Source organism: Nanorana parkeri, unplaced genomic scaffold (genome assembly GCF_000935625.1).
Source record: "Nanorana parkeri isolate BGI_ZX_2015 unplaced genomic scaffold, ASM93562v1 scaffold843, whole genome shotgun sequence".
NCBI classification, from domain to species: domain Eukaryota; kingdom Metazoa; phylum Chordata; class Amphibia; order Anura; family Dicroglossidae; genus Nanorana; species Nanorana parkeri.
Genome location: NW_017307111.1, coordinates 623,102 through 643,148, shown reverse-complemented (window position 1 = coordinate 643,148; position 20,047 = coordinate 623,102). Strand labels below are relative to the sequence as shown.

The window sequence follows — 20,047 nt, the reverse complement described above, 5'->3', positions numbered from 1 at the left end:
TATATATATATATACCCTTGATGGTGCATCCTGTGCATCCTGTAGATCTGGAGTGCCACTCTTGTTGAATGTGGAACATGAAGACATTCACTAAAAAGGAGGAATGTAACATGATACAGCCATTAAAGTGATAACTAATCTGGGAGGGGAAGTGTGTTTTTAAAGTGTATTTTCACATTTGTAGACAAATTTGAGAAAACCCCCATTGTATGTGTGTTATGTGTTCCTATGCACACAGCATACCTAGAAATAATAGAAATAATAAAGAGATATTTATTACCTTTTAGATGTTTTGTTGCAGCAGGCAAAATGTATGCATCCATGTTTTTTCTGAGCATCTTCACCGTAATCTGTCCCTATAGAAAGACTGAGGACAGTGCGTGGAAAGTTGTGTTTCTCTCATTAACATACAATGCAGAAGCCAGGCTTTTAATCCTTTAACAATCTGTTAGGACAGGCAGTATTTAAATCTACTTTACAAATTCTAATAAAATCAGACAGCACAATAAAGACACACAAACCCTTTACCCCTCACAACCCCTCCTAACTTTACAAAATAGGAGAAGCCAAGTAGAAGTTTTAACCCTTAAGAAACCAAGTAGAAACCCTAACCCAAGTTAAAGCAATTTAAACTGTTTAATTTTTTTTTAGCTTATGCTATGTAAATGGGAACGTGTACAAAATATAAAATGTGTTATCCCAATTTGGTTGCAAAGTGGAAATACACTTTAAGGTGTGCACTGCCTCTGAAATTTCACATTGTTTTAATTTGGCTAGTACCCTGAAGGGTAAAGGTGCCCATACACTGCTCGATTCTCATACGAGAATCGGGCGAAATCCCGTGATCGTACGAGAATCGAGCAGTGTGAACGAAGACGTGCGACCGTTTCTACTGTACGGTCGCACGTCTTTTGTTGAACCAACATGCTCGAAAACCCGCCGAGAATCGTACGATTGTCGGCGGGTTTCTAGCCTGCTCGTCCGATAGCTGCGGAACGGGCCGGTGTGCGCACGCGCACACTGCCCGTTCTGCATTGCTGTCATCGGTTTGGTTTATGTAATTCAAACCGGGTGTTTCCACAAACTTTCAGACCTCCCATTCTGTTCTTGCACAATTAACATTTGACTTGGCACATTCCATGTTGATTGTATTAATGTGATTTTGTTACCTGTGTGGCTAGAAATGTTGGGGTATGTTCCTTTAGAGAAGTAAACATGCCTAATCTTCAGCTGCAAACCTCCATTCGGCATGTATGTTAAAAACAATTATATGAATACTGTCTAATTAGGACAGCTCCCACTGTACATCAAGGCTGTTAAGGATGTAACCGCTGCAGGTCAAATAGATTAGACATGTGCTGTTCATTTTGGAAAGATTTGTTATTCGGATTAATTTTGGGAAATTCGTACATTCAGATGCATACAAATTTCTGAATGACAGAAATAATGAATGCAAACCAATACGAAATTCCGAATACGAAAATTTCGGATGCATCCAAATTTCTTTCCCGAATTAAGTATTATTGTGTTAAGCTAAATCAACTTTAAAAAAATCCACATTTTTGTCAGCGGTAGTTTGTACGAATTTTCATTACAAATGCATTTTCGTTCCAGCAAAGATACATTAGACAAAAGGGGAAAAAAAAAAAAAAGCTCTCGAATGCTGTTCAGAAAGACTTTGCCTTTGTTATATGAACGGCAGCTCATAAATGTCAACAAATGGGTAAAACAAGCTATGTGACATCACGGCTCCCTCCGCCCATTTGTTTACATTTGAGCCAGAGCTGTCATTTAGCGGCGAGTCTTCGGTGGGTTCGAACGGGTCATCGAGACTTCCTTTATTTCAGCAAGTGGGCGGGCATCTTTCATCTTGATTGACGCTGGGTTACATCGATGGATCCATTTTTTAAAAATAAAGGACTTGTCAAAAACTGACTCTTTGTTTTTTTCTTCAATTAAATAACTTTTTCAAAATATGTGGTGTGTTTATTTACATTTACTTTTAACCCTTTAGTGAATGGGTAGGGTTACAAGTACCCCTTACTCATTCAATAGGGGGAGTCGGTATCTGGGTGTCCCCTTAATTACAGGGGTACCCCAAAGCAAATAAGCCCCCCTGACTGCAGACCATCACAACCACCAACCAGGGTCATGGGGAAGAGGCCCTTGTCCCCATCAGAATGGGGACACCCTCCCTACATCAAGGGCACGTGGCCTGGTGCTCGATTGTACCCTCCCTTTTCCTACCCTGCCGGGCCTGTGCTCGGACCAAGGGTCTGGTGGAGGACCCCACTCTTTTTCTCCATTTTTTGGGGGTTGGGTATAAAGGGTCTTGTATAAATTGGGAGGGAACCTCACGCTTTTTTTTTTCTTCTATTGCAGGCTGGAAATAATTTTTTAAAAAGTATTTTTTTTGCCTTTTGTCTAATGTTACTTTGCTGCAACGAAAATTTGTTCATAATGAAAATTCGTACATACTACAGAAATTAATGAAAATTTGGATTTCGTCCAAATCCGAATCCTGAAACGAAATGATTTTCGGACCCGAATCCCAAAAAATGAAATAATGAAAAATCCGAATGAAAACGAAACAATTTTTTGGCCGCCGCACATGTAATATATAGACCCAGTACTGCGGCCATGTCTTTGTCCCCTTCTCCTCCTGGCCAATCAGAAAATTAAGTCTAAGGCCTTTTACTAGACATGTGCATTTGGATTCGGACGAACCTACAAATCAACGAAAATCAGTTTGGCGGTTCGTCCGAATCCGAAATAACGAATACTAAAATGATATTCAGGCATACATAAATTAGTTTTCTGAACACGCCGGCAGCCATATTGGCTGCCTGCGTCTTCTGCACATGCCCGCCACCATCTTCTTTGCTTTGATGTGTTTTATATATCTGCCTAGAGATAAGCTTTAGGGTACAATGAAGTCCAAGTAATCCCTAGCTCATAGGTAATGTCAGAGGTTTATGGGGGTTAAAATAATCAGGACTCATTGCTTAGTCCACCCAGAAGCTTGTTCTTAATTCAGTTCTCTTCAGCACCCCAGATATGTGATGATATTATTTATTTCCATATTATTAATGAAGCACTACAAATTGCAGTATTTCTTTATAAAACAGAAAATGCATGTCAAGGCTTTTAACAAAACCATAAAACAAGTCATTCCCCTATGGACATCTGCACACTTCGAAGTGTTAATTGTGCTAAATGTAATGGCCTGTACATACCTTCTGAATGCATACTGTACATTTATAGAGGACATGGTCAAGCATTCTTCCCAATAGGGAATTAAGTACACTCAAGGAAATGACACTTAAGCACCATTAACTCTTAATAAGGAGCTTTGTGTCACACTGGCACACATATACAAAATGCCAACTTCCTTGTGAAAAGATATAAATTAAGTAAAGTGTTATTAAACCCTCCCCTTTTTTGCATATATCTGCTGCTAGCAAGCAGTAGATATATGCAAAAACATTTTTTTTTAAAAACATCTAAAAAGGTTAAAACTTACCTGTGTCGGGGGCGTGGCCTGAACATGGCGCCGAGCAGACGTGTGTGAGGAGAGCTCCACAGAGTAATGGAGGTTTTTTGCAGTTGATCTTCCCATCTGACGCCATTTCGCCCTATGTCTAGAGGTACCAGAAAGTCGCGGACCCCCGCGCCCCCCCTTCCGCCCTCGAGTACAGGCACGTTTGGACTAATTTCTATCCCAGCCAGAGGCGGGAGTACGGGCCCAGTCCCAGGCCGCGCGGCCCTCCACTGCCAGGCCTACTGTGAGGAGTACAGTGCCGCTGGCACCATCCCCTACTGAGGCACTGGCAAATTCCCCTCGAGGAGACCCCCAGGGTCGGATGGACCCGCCTGCGTCCCCAGCTAGCTCCTTACCTGATCCCATGCTTGTATTGGAGGCATCGGCCTCGCCGAGGTTCCAACATGCATCCGGTGGTTCAGACCCCTCTGGCAGGCCAGACCTGTGTGTCTTGCTGGCGGCGCTCCCGACCAGGGACGACATGCAGGCGATGATCACACAAATAGCGGCCACGCTCCGTGCGGACCTCGCGGAGGTGAGAGAGGGAGTCGCCCAACACGCACAGCGCATAGAGGCATTGGAAAGTGCAGACACCTCACTGCTGGCCCGAGTATCCCATTTGGAGGAAGCCATGCTGCAGCAGAAGGCCCAGACGATCCAACTCCAGCTATGGTTGGAAGATACCGAGGGCCGTAACAACCTGCGGTTGAGGGGGATCCCGGAAGCTACTGGCGGCTCTGACCTAAGGGCTGCAGTCACAGCCATATTCAACGGCCTTCTAGGTAAACCCCCGACGGACCAGATGGAACTTGACCGAGTACATAGGACCCTAGGCCCTAGAGGACCTGATGCGAACCGGCCGAGGGACGTCCTATGCCGAGTGCACTTCTTCAATGTGAAGGAGGAAGTCCTCCGCAACGCGTGGCGACAAGGTACGGTGGACTTTGACGGGGCGGATGTCCAGATCCTACCTGATGTATGCCCTCAAACCCTATACCGTAGGCGCCTTCTCAAGCCCCTTACAGATCAACTCCAGGCCATGGGAGTCATTTATCGTTGGGGCTTTCCGTTTTCTATGACGAACGGCAGAGGCGACCGATCCTTCAGACTGTCGCACCCACGCCAACTATCGGACCTGGCGGGTTTTCTAGAATGTGAGCCCCTCTCACTGCCGGACTGGCTGGACACCTTTCCCGCTGATGGGGCGGTCCTCACGACTAATAGACCATCGAGGCCACAGAGGCCTAGGGGGCCACGCCAGCGATCCACCACCAGGCACACTAGACGAGAGCACCCAGGAGATCAGGAAAGCTGATCTGTATTGTGTCAATGTGCACATTGGCACCAGTGCTAAGCACCACGAATGCACATAATGTGCCCTTGCTTAACCTGCCCAGCTTCTCCATGTGGAGCTGCTGGTTGGGTCTGCTGTGTGGGGTTTGGAGGGTAGCGGGAGTCGGGGGACGCCAACCGTAGCGGAATCTGTTGTTTGCCATATGTGCTATACCTACACAATTAGGTTGAACACACGGCCCACAGTTGAGCATATCCTGCTGATAGATTTTAGTTATCCTCTCAGACGGTTTGACAAGGGAATTATGGGGCAGCTTCCACTTCTTGAACCCTTGTTCTGCTATTTATTAGTGGGGGGCCCACGTGAGGTCGGATAAGTTAACGGTCCTATAATGTAGGCTCCAGTTATGACATGTTGCTATGGTGGCTCATTATTTAGGGTGATTGGGGGGGGGGGATGGGGACCCAGAGGGGGGACCTGGCCCTGTGTGGGCCTGGAGTCTCCAAGTGCATTACCAAGAGGGTGTTTGGCTGTCCAGGATTGTTATATGCTCTCCATATCTCACTCTGTTGTTGTTCAGCCTTTTTCCCCAAGTTTCAGGATATTTCCTCTCCGTGTTGGAGTTAACCCATAGGAACACCTGGGTTATAGCTGTCTTCTTTCTCTTTGCTCTTCTTTTTCCCGCACTAGGGTCAGAAGTTGCCTCACCCTCGGTGTGACTAGTGCTCTTTCTCTTTATTTTGTCTCTTTCTTTCTATCTCGTCCTAGTGGGTGTTTTGTCTCTCGCACTTTGTCTTTGTCCAGTCTCCCTTTGTGTTTGTCTGTGCCCAGTCACGTGAAGCCGGGAGCTGACCTCCAGGCAAGGGACTCCGCCGCCGTGAATCGAGCCCCCCGGACTAAACTGGAGAGGAACTCCTGGGAATACTGGGAGCAGTTACGCAGGAGAGGTGAGCAGAGCTACAAATCATGCCGATTGTTAATGTTACCTCATTCAATGTTAGGGGGGCTCCATGTCCCAGAAAAGAGATAGAATTTACTGAATGAGTTGTGGCGACAGAGGACGCATGTAGCATTCCTGCAAGAGACCCATTTCAAAGTTGACCAGATCCCGAAATTGGGAAACCACAGATATACTACATCTCACCATGCCCCTTCCCTGGATTCCAAATCCAGGGGGGTGAGCATTGTGTTAGCCAAGTCCTTGCCATGGAAATATGTGGACCATTATGCAGACCCTTAGGGGAGAATGCTGTTTGTTAAAGGGGATCTACATGGCCATAGGGTGACCTTCGCCACAGTTTATGCCCCGAACTCTGGACAGGTGCCCTTCCTAGAATCCTTCTGGTCACAGCTGGAGACGTTTGCAGAGGGACTATGGATCCTGGGGGGAGATTTCAACCTAGTGCTGGACCCTTCGTTGGACTCCACTAGGTGAATCTCACAGATCTCACACACCCAGAGGAAAAGGGTATAGAGGTCAATGTTCGACCTCTAGCTAGTAGACCCTTGGTGCATTAATGACCCCACCGGCAGAGATTATACACATTTTTCGGCCCCGCACCAATCCTATTCCCGCATAGATTTTTTCCTGATGCAGCACGCAGCGCTGCCTCTTCTGACCGAAACATCCATAGGCACCTCTGTCCTATCTGATCACTCCCCCGTACATCTAAGTTTGCGTGTGGGTGAATGTATTCGATCGCCGTTTACGTTGCGGCTAAACGAATCCCTGTTACAAGATGAAACGGTCCTTGCAGACCTTAAAACAGATCTTGCACATTAATTCAGGGACAATGCTTCCCCAGTACAGGATCCGCTCACTTTAAGGGAAGCACACAAGTGTGTAATACGAGGGGCTCTGATCAAGATGGGTGCGCAGAGGAAGAGGCAGCGCCTGCAGCGCATAGACAAGCTGTACGCCAAGTTGCGAGACTTGGAGCTTCGCCACAGGGCGGCTTTAGATGGGGACACTTTGACCAAGTTTACCAAGACACGAACGGAACTTAATTAACTTTTACTAGACAGAGTAAAGGCCCAGCTATGTAGATCACGCCGTACGTTCTACGAATTTGGAAACAAGCCTGGGAAGCTCCTTGCACGTGACTCAGATTCCCGTACCTACATACCCTCTATACGCACGTCTGAGGGCCTACTGGTCCCCAGATCTAAAGAAATAGCGCAACAATTCCACTCATATTACACAGACCTTTACAACCTGCCCCAGGGGTCCGGATCGCCTGGGTCCTCACCACAGACCCAGGCGATCCGTACATACATGACCAAATCGGGTCAGTCAGCTGCGCAGAGCCTGGAAGAGCCCATCTCGGTTTTGGAGTTTGAGACTGCCCTGAAAACTATGAAGCCTGGGAAGGCGCCAGGCCCAGACAGACTGACTCTAGTATATTACAAAGCCTTTCAGGACCTCCTAGGGAGCCACTTCTCTGAGGCCTTCAATTCAATTCTCAAAGGCAAAACATTACCCAAAGACTCCCCCTCAGGGCTCAAATCACGGTCATTCCCAAAGTAGGTAAGGACCACTCTGAGTGCGCAAGCTACAGGCCCATAACGCTGCTAAATGCTGACGTGAAGATGTTTACACGCACTCTTGCATCCCGCATTCTTCCCCCTCCTAGATGACCTCATAGGGATGGACCAGGTGGGATTTGTCCCGTGCCGTGAGGCCAGGGACAACACCATAAGGACCCTAATGTGATCCATCTAGCTTGAACACGCTCACAACCACTCCTCCTGCTATCCCTGGATGCGGGGAAAGCGTTTGACAGGGTGAGCTGGTCATTTCTGAGGGAGATGTTGGAATATATCGGTCTGGGGCCGGGCATGAAGCAGTGGATAGGGTCGCTGTACTCGTACCCTACCGCAGTGGTGCAAATTAACGAAACCCTGTCGGACCCTTTTACCATCTTGAATGGAACACGCCAGGGATGCCCATTGTCTCCCATTATTTTCATACTCACCCTTGAACCACTCCTCAGAACGTTATACGCGTCACCTGACATTAAGGGACTGGACTGTGGCACGAGACAACATAAGGTCGCGGCCTACGCCGATGACCTGCTGCTATATGTTACCCTCACCCAGACCTCCCTACTCAATGGCATGCAAGCGTTATGGGTCTATGGTCAGCTGGCGAACTTCAAAACTGAATTGGAGTAAGTCGGAAGCGTTGAACGTCTCCCTCCCGGAGGGACGTCTGGCGAGACTGAAAGAAGCTTTCAAGTTTCGGTGGGCGGAAACATCTATCACGTACCTGGGTGTTGCTATCCCCGCCGATATCCGTAAAACGTTCTCTTTGAATTTCGTCCCACTCCAGAAACGAATTGTGTCGGACCTGGCCTCCTGGGATCGAACCACGTTCACGTGTTTAGGGCGAAACAATATACTAAAAATGGTGGTCATGCCTAGGTTGTTGTACCTCCTCCAAACGCTCCCAGTGTCAATCCCGGTGATGTTTCTTCGCCAACTGCGATCCAGCTTCCTGGCCTTTTTATGGATGAACAAGAGGGCACGGGTGATGTCTTCCTTTCCCCTGGATGTCTTGTTCTCGTTATCTCTGTTTTCTTTCTCTCTCTGTCTCACTATTCTCTATCCTTTGCTCTCTTTTTGTATAATTGGAACTGTCCGCTCGAGTTGAGGGATAGTATCCTTAGTATCTCAGTTTTATGTAGTCCTATACCAGTAAAACGGAAATTGTAATGGGAGTGCTGGTGCAGACCAATAGTTACGATGTGGAGGATCGGTTATGTGGGGTCTGGACGGGCATGACTTGATTGTATGTATATTGTTGTAGACATATGCAAATGTTTAAATATGCCTGGCCGTGGGGCCTTTATACTTTATGGTTCTGTACAGTACTCTTATGCCTGTATAAATAAAGAATTTAAAAAAAAATAAAAACGTACCTGTGTCTCCGCCTGCGGATCTTGGGGCAGGTGCATGCAGAGTTCAGATCTTCTGACGGGAGATTAGGAGAGACACAGGGTAAGTAATTGCAGCAGTGTGCACCTGCACAGACTCTGTGGTACAGGAAGTGCCAGTTAAGACAGAGGACTCAGCGCTGGATTTCAGACCGGCACCAATGCTGGAGGGACTCCTGAAAACTACAGGAAAGAAGAAGATGATCGGATTAAGAGGCACCATTTAAGGTAAGTCCTTACATTAGCATTGTGGGGGGGGGGGGAGGGGTGATAGCCTTTAATGTTACTCTAAGCTACCACTTACTTTACTTTCTACAGCACCATGGAATGCATCCCAAATCATTAACAACAAATATTTTCGAAGAAGTATACTACATACAATGTTCTGCCATCAAATAAACCTCTCACAGTCTGGCACTTTAATGTACCAGGTGACCCCAAAAAGGCTTCAAGCAAAACTCATGAAAAGTATTTTAGGTTTTAGAAAAATGAACTGTTCTATATTATTTTAGAACAATGAAAAAATGGGAAACACATTCCTCATTGATGATATAAACATTGTTTTTATTATTCTTTCATATTTTATGGTTGACCTCAATCTGACGCCATTTAGATCATTACAAGCTAAAGGAAAAAAATAAATAATTCACATTGTTAGTACTCATTTGTGAATCACAAGTCTGTGTCAAACGATAGACTTACAGTTTCCATATCAACAAAATGATATAGCAAATGTTATTAATCACAGAGAATTTCTCAAACAGTGTCCTTGAATTTTAACTGTGCAAAGTATGTAACAGCATTAGAAATAATCTGGAAATTGAGCTTTGGTCTTTGAAAAAATATTCTTTTTAAGTTTTTAATGGAGTGAGGAACGGAGGAATGGAGTGAGGAACGGTTCAAACTTCCATCATATTTTATAGTCTTTCTATGACCCCAGTGGTACCATTCCACTCATTTCCTGTCCCTGTAACACCTGAAAAAGAAACTCTGATGACATCACCGCTAGCTCCGCCCAAGTGTTTACATTTGGCCTGACACCTGCCAGAGTCTTCTCGCAGGTCCCGGACAAATGAAAACAAATAACCTGAGGATGCTGGTCTGTCATTGAAGGACATCAACTTGGCAGAGCCAGCCGTGACATCACGGCTGGCTCCGACCAGTTGTTGTCAGTTGCAGGGAAGCATATGCGTTCGGCTCGGCTGAACTGCTCGGCTGCCTTCAGCAGCCTTTCGGTTCGACTGAATCACTGAATCAACATCACTTCCAGCTCTATTCAGCGGGAAAGAGATCAGTGATATATGTGAATGGATGTTCACAGATGTCTCTGCCCACTTCCCACCAACACCCGTGATGCCCATAGTGTTCAAAGTTCACTACAGCAACACTGAAACTCACAGTTCATGTCCCCTTTACTGCTTGTTAGGAATATGTAAACACTTTATTGTCCATAGAATGGGTACAGGTGCTGAACTCCAGGTTACTGTAATATTTAATACACAACAAGGGTGAAATACTTGTTTTGTTTATGGGGATCGGAATAAGCGCAATACTTTTTAATACCTTAATACTTGCTTTCCTAGCAGCTGGTACTCTCTGTTCCTAGAATATGGGTCAGCATCATCATCAGAGTCATCAGCATCCAGTGTACTTGATGATGTCAGTGATCTGTGACTGGTCGAGCAGCGTAGAACATCAAGATAATTTTTACCTTGGAGTACAAGGTAACCTAGGGTAACCTAGAGATTTAAGGCCCCATTCACACCTGCACATTCCGTGAACACACACCAAAGCATGTGTTTTTGTGCGCATTTGGCGTGCGTTTGTGGAACCACAGCACAACGCGCTGGTGGCACCATTCATTTATAATGGCACCCCAAACGCGGCCAGCAAGACGAGTGTTTTTGCTCTGTGTTTCCACGCATGAAAACGTGCACAAACACGGTAGCAAAAAAATGCAAAATGCATGTCGTGCAAAATACCACATGAGCTTTTTTTGCCGCGTTTGTCGGACGTATATAAACCGATTGAAATCAATAGGGACACGCGGCAAACACAGTACACAAAGGAATGGGGCCTAAGCTATATTATTTATTTCTGTTTGAGTTTTCCCTTCTTATTACCATACCAAAGCACATTTTGTTTTATGACACCTTTGGGATAATTTGGGATAAGACCAATGGCAGTCTAAAACAATCAATTAAAACAATGAAGCTTGATTTTAATTATGTAATTATAGACCAGCAGAACAGACAATTTTCCTAATTGTGTGTCAGTCAGATTCCGGATTTCAATTCAGTAGAGAAAAGTGCATTATGAGTTTATTGATTTATGTAGCAAACGCATTTGATGTTTTCTTCTTATTTGGAGGAAAACAATTCCAGTCTGCTTCATAGCAGATGTGGAACATAGTTAGAAAATGCTATAGTCTTCCTGAAGGTATTTTCTGAATTATGCCTCTTAATTTTCACCTCTGGCTATCATTCTGTCATTAAGACATAAGCTAGGCTAGTCACCATGTTTATTAGCTTATTAGCTGCCCATTTGAATTTACTTCTGTTTTGCAGGAAGTAAACATTATTCTTAAAGTTTATGTAAACACTAAAATCACTTTTTAAATAATCTTAAATATTGATGCAATTTCTACAATAAACTAGAGAGTTTGACACAAGTGAGCTATACTGTATCAGCAATCCTACATCACCTGGGCGTTACATCTAAAATGCTTTCTAGAATTTTACCACTATATTCTGGTCCAAAAGTTCAAGTGTGGGTTAACAGTCATCTGTCAGACACATTTTACATACATAATGGAAGGAGACAGGCATGTTCCCCGTCTCCCCTGATATTTTTTATTAACCTTGGAACCATTATTGCGGCAAATAGAAGCTGACAAAAACATACATTGTGTGGTAGTGGGTCACAGGGAGTACAAATGAGTGGCCTTTGCACATGGGTAATTGCTAATCCTGTCATGACCACATTTAACATTTTCCCAATTTGCTGAAACCACTGGAAGGCTTCCAACAGCTTTTTTATTTCAAGATGAACAGTGCTAACTCGTTCACACTTGTGGTTACACTCCCACAGGCTATTGTGCAGCACTGGCAACATAGCTGGAAGTCTAAGCCTTCCATGTATTTCAGAGTAATTACCATCCAACCTTTCTAACCTTAACCAACATAACTATGTAAAACGTATCCAAACAATTAAATAGAACCTCGCCCAGTGGAGCAATCCATCCTTTTTCTGGTTTGGCAAGAAAGCTATACTGAAAATGAATGTGGCACAGAGAATTATTTACTTCCTTGCAGACCTTACTGATACATCTGCCAAAAATCATTAAAAACACAACCCCTATTTCACACATTTGTTTCCGGACACAACCCCCCAAGATTATTAATGTAATCCCTGACCTCCCCAAAACACAGGAGGTATAGGATTGCCTGACATTTAAAGGTACTATTGGGCCTGTCAACCTGGTAGACACAGACTACTTAAGCATGGGTTTCTCTGGGATGCTCATTTTCAGCAACCCCTTTTAATTTTTCAGCATGGATTGGTAAACAATGCGTACAAAAATGTATACTTGAACATCCCCATATTGGCAATACTTTAAAGGGTTTTCATGGCATTTTTAAGTACTACAGCCTCTCCTCAAACCCAGGCCCCCTAAACACTATTTGGAACAATCCCAACTTCTCTCCAGGTATGTCTCTGCTTCCTGAAAAACTGACTATCACACCAATGTATGACTGCCCATCTCTTTTTTGTCAGAGGCACGTTTTGGGATAGACAATCTCTACTTAATAGGAAAAAAGAAAATAGCACTGCGTTTCAAACTCAAAAATTATATTCCTAAAATGTGGAAAAAAATAATAATTTTCAGATGAACAATTAGCGCTTTTCAATTGTTCATCTGAAATATGGTGAGCAATAGGAGTCGGTGAGTGCGGCCAGATCTTATCTTTGAGCACGGTTGGGAGTGGAGAGCACTGATTCACTAATTGTTTATGCATTCACGGACGTGGTGTTGATTATAAAAGTTGGAAGATATATCCCTACATATTTCAAGGACTTTATTGTATCCAGAAGTAATGGACTTCACATGTTGTACATCACTTGTGAGATTTAACACAGGATTTTCTATATGTACACATTTTATGATATGTACTAGCACGTTTGTTTTCCTATGTTTATTATGGTTTATAGCAGTGATGGCGAACCTTTTTGAGCCGGAGTGCCCAAACTGGATCACTAAACCAACTTATGTATCTCAAAGTGCCAACCCTTCAATTAGACCTGAATACTCTCCGGGGGGCTCTGCAGTTCTGAGGTGGTCTGTACAGGCTCTCAGGGGAGCTGTGCAGCTCTCAGACAGTCTATTATGGCTTTTGGGTGGGCTCTGTGGTCCCTCTGGTGGTATGTATGGGCTCTCTGGGGGGCTGTGTGGCTCTCTGGTGGGCTGTGCGGCTCTCTGGGGGGCTATAAGGGTTTTCAGGTGGTCTGTTTGGGCTCTCTGGGGGGCTGTGCGGGCTCTCAGGGGGGCAGTGTGGCTCTCGGGTGGTCTATAAGGGCTTTCAGGTGGTTTATATGGGCTCTCTGTGGGGCTATTCTGCATTGCTGTATAATTATCATACAGCAATGCAGAATACCACCAGCTATGCGGGACTACAAGTCCCAGCAATACATTATAATGAAAGTCAGCACTACACAGCAGAGGCATAACTAGAAACCTAGTCTTACCCGCAGCAATAATAATTTATTATTGCTGCGGGGAAGGGGGGCAATTATTATCGCTGCCTGGGGGAGAATTGTTTTTAGGCAGGAGTTAATAAAAAAAAACACAATACAATAATACAATACAATAATAATACAAAGCCTGCCGTGATTGACTCAGCGCCGAGCCAATCACGGCAGGCTTTCTATTCATGAATACAGGCTTTGAATACTTAATTGTCGGCTGCCGCAGCTCTCCGTGTTCCTCCGCGGCAGCCGAAAATGGTAAAATAGTCCCCTCTGTTCTGCTGTCAGTTCAGCGGGGGAGAGAGGGAACTACTGTATAACAATATTAATTGGACTGGGACCGCTATCGCTGCGTCCCTTTGGTAATGCGGACCAGGGCTCGCGTGCCAGCAGAGGGGGCCCCACGTGCCCACTCTGGCACGCGTGCCATAGGTTCGCCACCGCTGGTTTATAGTGTCTAGACCATTAGACCTAGAACTTTTTCTTATTATCATTAGCACAGGCATTATGCAACACAGGTGTTGTCTATGACACCAAATTGTTTATTACTTTGTGACAATTTCACATTTCATAATAAATTTTTTTCACATTTTAGGAATATAATTTTTGAGTTTTAAGCGCAGTGCTATTTTCTTTTTTCCTATTTTGGGTGTACTCACCTATTAAGCACAGCTGCTCTCAGAGTGTTATTTGATTTCTAGCACAGTTTTTTCTATCTAACAATCTCTACTTAATGCTTTAGACAGGAAAGACCTTCCATTCTGTTCATACGTAAAACCCAGACACTTTCTTAATAACCCTTCTTCACATCATTAAACAATATTATTTATTCCGATTCACTGAGACGCAAATTATCTGCCCTATATCAGACTTTGCTTTGAACTCCCATGCCAGGTACAGACCAAACACGCAAAAAAAGTGGGAGCAGGACCTCAATATCCCTCCACCTTAATACGACTGGGAAAGCAAACTTACTCACACTAAAGGGCTCTATCAGTGTCATATTTAGAAAAATACATTCTAAATATGCTCATGATGGTACTGATTACTGTACCACTTCACTCTAGTGATATATTTTTTGGGGGGGGGATTCTAACAAGAAGGGGGCACCTTTATTCTAATGTGGTGAAATAGTTAAATCACACAAACATTCTAGCAGATAATCAAGCAACAAATCCGTAAAAAATTGATTCAATCAGTTGTTTTTTTAAAGTGGTTTGTCCTGTGACTGATTTCAGCTCGGTGATCAAGTCATAATGGCGGAACGCGCGAGAGTGTGAAGTTGTGTGCAAGTGTACAGCTTATTTACGCTCATGGATTACACAGCGTATGGAAGATTTATTTCTGGAGTGCAACTTCCCTTTTTACACTTGGATTTAGAACAAATCCCTACAGGTGATTCACTAAACCAGGTTCATATGCCACTATGCTATAACCATACTGCTCACCGTAAATATAAGCAGACCCTTTAAATTCTTATACTAAATGCAGCTCAGTGGATAATTCCTACTTACTGAAAAAAAATGCACCAGCCTCTCTGAAGGACTTGATTCACCATTAATGACCTGTTCCCTTGTTTTTATCCTTAAATGCAGGTTGTGCTACAGTAGAATACTGTCACACCCACCCTGTACTCATATATATAGTGTATATATATATTATATTTCTTTCTTTCTCTCTATCATCCTACACACTTCCGCTATACTTGAATTTCCCCTACTGCTAGAATCTATACTGGCCCTCAGCAGTCACTCTCCTACATTTAAACACCATCCCTGTCACTGCTTTTACAAGCTATATGCTTTTTACCCCCTCATTGTCAAAATGGGACTTAATAATCCAGATTGATAACCTCTATAACCTGATAACATCTATACTTTGAATTTAAATTACATAAACAATTACAAGCCATATACTGCACATTAACCATAAATCCAGTACCATGAATGTGCACCTGCCAAGGGGGTTAACCACTACAACTCACAACCTTGCATATATGGCATTAGATCCTCATAATTCTGTTTATGTTACTTTGAATCGTATTTATGAAATGTCAGAAATGCTTGTCTTACGTTCTCTGTATTTTACATTTTTTTTTTCAATTAATGTTTCTTTACAGAAAAAAGAAAGAAGATGGAAGCCTGAATAAATTTATAGTTAATGTAAATGAATGTAAATACAGTATAGACAAGTGTCCTATTAATTTCCCTGTATATGTGTGAAACATAAAAAAACCCACCTGCAGCACATACACAAGGTTATTGTAATTAACTTGGGATTTAAAAGATTTAGTGCTCTGGGCATCAAGGTTGTGTGCAAAATGTTGTTTATAAAAGAATACTTAATCCTGTAATGCATTTGTGACTGTCACCATAAAATGTTTTCTATCTTTTAATGGATTGATTCATTTGTTGTTCGTGCTGTAAAGTGCCTATTTTTGTTTTCTGAACAGGTTGGCCATTTGGCAACACGATCTGTAAAATGAGTGGCATGGTTCAAGGAATTTCTGTGTCTGCCTCTGTTTTCACATTGGTGGCAATAGCTGTGGACAGGTAAGTGGAAAATGGGCAATTAAAGTTGAGCTCCAAGGATAATAAAAACAACATTTAATGCAGTTATGTATATAATAACATTGTTTTCTTAAATACCACTAGTGTGAGCACTATAATAATGTCAGTATCCTGTAATCTGCAGCAGACAAGCACTTAGACTGGGAAAATGAGGGAGCACGTGGAGCCAGAGTCTCAGCTGCATGCACATGTTCTAAAAGTTAAAATGCTTGCAGAAGTCATATGAGCAGAGGGAAGACCCTTGAGGGTCTCGCTGCTGCTGCTTCTTGCATATTCAGCAGGCTGTGGGTGTGTTCTTGACCAACCCAGGCTGATACTGCACTGCAGGTTACAAATCTGAGTGTGCAGTGGGTTAGGGTGACTTTATTACAAGACTGTATGTACAAAGTTACATATGAATTGGCAGGTAAAATGTTCAAATATTTGTATTTTAACTATGTATTTAGCTGCTTAACCCTACAAGCTTTACATATACAGTATAGCGTAAGAAAAAAAAAAGGAAAACCCATTTCAAACATACAGGATATGCAATTCAAAATATATTTTAGCTCGTATCAGAAAATAGGGAGACATTTGTTAAAAAGATTCTAATGTCCATATAGTAGGTAACATGGTAAGAATCAGTTTAATATATGGTTCCACTGATATCCTCTATTTACAATAGTGTGTTATCCTCTATTTACAATAGTGTGTTCTACACACTATTTTTGGAGGTGTAAACATACTGGTTCTCTTTTATTTTTATTAGTCCTGTCCCCAATTGCTTACTAAGACTGAAGTAAAAAGGAAGCATACCAGAAATTCCACATTATCCTGAAAAAAACATTTGTAGACACCTCGAAAACTAACAGGGACTAAATGCTTAATAGTGCTTGAATGGGAACAAAATGTTTCTCCTTTAATAAAAGACCCATACAAGTCAATCCTATCTTCTATGTTGCACACTGCAGTTGACACTGATTAATTAAACTATGATAGCTTGCTCTCAAACTTTATCAGCATTATGGTATGTTAATAGTCAACAGAGTCTAACTACATTGGAGGTTTATCACCTCACTTAAACTGCTGAATCACAGGTTTGCTCAAATTTATACTGTATATACTCATTTTACATCTTTCCTCATAGAAGTCTTGGTTTCCATACACTGCAATGATGATGGGCAATTAAATCCTAAACAGCTGTATGCTTGCATGAATTGGAAATAACAGGTTATGTAAGATTTAGCTGTGTCTGTGCTGTAATCCAAGTGTTATGGGTACACAGTTGGCTTGACAGCAAAAAAGGAATGATTGGCATGGCCCCACTACTGCCCTTAGATGAGGTATAAACCCCTTAATTTTTTTATTTGTATTATAGGTGAGAAATTAAAATGTATACTTTTTCTAGAAGGACTCCTGTGCTTCCCACTGGTCTAGTGAAGGGCTTTTTGGTTCACCTTGCCATAACCTGTTTGACTATACTTGGGTCAATGAGGTTGATCTACTAAAGAAAAATAGGCTGTTCAATTTGCAAGGGATTTTCCGCTTAGCCTAATGAATGTGGTAAAAATTCACTTTGCAAAGAATATCAATCTCATGCAAGTAAAATAAAACAAAACTGTATTTTTGCTTGCACATAACAAAATGATGGAAGTCAGTAGAGCTTCACCTCATTCACTAAGCTAAGGGAAAAAAATGACCTTGTAAAGTGAAAATTCTGTTGCAAAATGAATAGCCTATTTGTCTTTTGTAAATCAACTCCAATAAGTGCATAATGAATTGTTAAACTGACTATAACTTGGACTTAAAAAAATAACAATAATAATAGTTTTTTCTTTAAATGTTAGCCAAAATTTGTGCAAATTGTTTAACATTATTTTATAAAGAAGTTTTTAGCCAAAATATTACTTAACTTGTTTTTCTTGTAGAAATGCTGTTAGAGCTTAAAGCCTATCTCCGGGGGAAAAAAACCCTTCCCTTGCAGTGAGGCTACCTGCTCGTTAATGTCTAGAGGACCTGTGTAGAAGATTTTTGCTTAGCTGATCCCCACTCCCTCAGCAGTCGTAGCTCACCTCGTCTCGACTACACTCCTTGTTGGGGTCTGTTCCTTAATGTCTTCACAGCTAATGCAGGGCTATTGGCCCTTCTTTGAATGTGATGACAGCAGGCCTCTGACCTCTGGAACATAGAGGGGAAGAGACTACAAGTGCTGGTCTTGGGGCCTGTGAGAGCAAGGATCCGGTAAGAAAAAGTATTTTGCAGTAGACAATAACGAGCAGTCACCCCTTGCAGTGCAGGGGTATCATACCTCAAGGTGAGTTTTTCTCCAGAAGATAGGTTTTAAACGTATCTAAACCCAAAAGAAAAAATGTAATATATTGCAGCTTACTTATCTACAGATGTGGTGGATGCATTTGTTTTCTTTTTAGTCTTTTTTTTTCTTCATTTTTACCTGGTAATCCAGCCAGTACGTTTCTCATCTTCATTTAACAGACCAAGCTGTTCAGCAAAGGGGGCAGTTAGAAGGTTGAGACAAACCATTCAACTATGACAGAGTGCATACAATGGTCAGATTTTATTTATATATCTAAAACCTTTATCACAAAAGGAAGAGATCTTTTGCTGTAACTTCTTAAAAACTGTTAGCTGAAATTCAGCTTTAATTTGTTAGTCAAGTCAATCTACATGTGCTCGTGAATCTAACACTACATTTCCACAGGTTGACAATGATGGTGTCCAAGGGTGGCTCCCATTGCTCCTCCATAGAGTGAAGCCACCCTTAGAGCTTGTTCACACCATATACAGTGTGTTCCAGCGTGGTTAGCCGCTGGAATGCTCTGTATCGCACCCTTGCCAGGTCCCTGTGTTTTGGGACGGGAGGGGCCATTGCGGTGCATTGAAGTCAATGGCACTTCTGCCACATCCCCCCCCCGCCCCCCCAGCAGTGTGATTGCCCACACCACAATGCGTGGAACATCAGTGCCTGCATTGTGGTCCAGTGCGATCAGAAAAAATGCTGCATACACAATTTTTTTCCCGATCGCACTGAACCAGAATGCAGGCATTGTTGATCGCACTTCCACGCCCCCTCCCACCCCAGAATGCAGGGAGCTGGCCAGCGTGTAATAATGTGTGTTTGAGCAGCTAACCGTGACGGAACTCACTGTATTTGTTGTGAACGAGCCCTTAGGTGTTTATTCCAAGACCAAAAAAGCACCCCAATGTATCCCTAGTATCCCTATGGTATTTCTGGACTCTGTCCACACCAGCACATTACATTCCGGTCCAGACAAAAAAAGATACTGCTTGGAAACACATGGAAAACACACACAAACAGATGCAAACGCAGTGGACTGCGCCTGAAAGCCCATTTTAAGCTAAAAAAAAAACACACCGTAACGCGGCAAAAACGCTCCTGGAACTACGTTTGCAGATCTGCTCCGGATCTGGTCCGGACATGGTGTGAACATAGCCTTAGACAGAAAGTGTGTTATAGATAAAAATAAAGACCTAATGAAAGAAACTAATGCAGCCATCACATATAAGGATTGGTAAACTGCAATATACACTCACTGGCCACTATATTACACCTTTGGTAAGCTGCAATATACAGTATAAAATGTCTCTTGTTGGGTTTAGATACGCTTTAAGAAAAAGCATTCCTTATGTTTTGCAAATGAAAACTAATGCCTGCAGTTGTAAATCCAGGTCAATGTTGGATTAAATGACATTTGTCTTGATTTTGAGATTAGCTTGCCCCTTCAGGTTTGCTAAACTCTTGAAAAGATTTCAGAAAATGTCTCCCACAAGGCTTTTATATAACAGTTATGTGTGAATAAGCACACACCAGTTCAAATCCTTTTTCTAGCCTGCTGCTTCGAATTTTGTGGTATGCCCTTTCAAAGTTGCTTTCTATGCTAAAGAAATAGAACTCAGCATAGATTTACAGAATTTTGTAAAAGGCTTACTTACCCAAACACCG

At 42.9% G+C, this 20,047-nt stretch overlaps 1 protein-coding gene across 1 annotated transcript in view; it reads left to right on the top strand.

Annotated features, from left to right (window-relative positions):
* The window catches only part of NPFFR2 (neuropeptide FF receptor 2), a 35,833-nt gene that overhangs the window by 2,447 nt on the left and 13,339 nt on the right, over positions 1 to 20,047 (top strand). Inside the window, exon 2 of the mRNA XM_018565403.1 lies at positions 15,969 to 16,068. Coding sequence (XP_018420905.1) covers positions 15,969 to 16,068 — 100 coding nt within the window. The remainder of the gene's footprint in view (positions 1 to 15,968; positions 16,069 to 20,047) is intronic.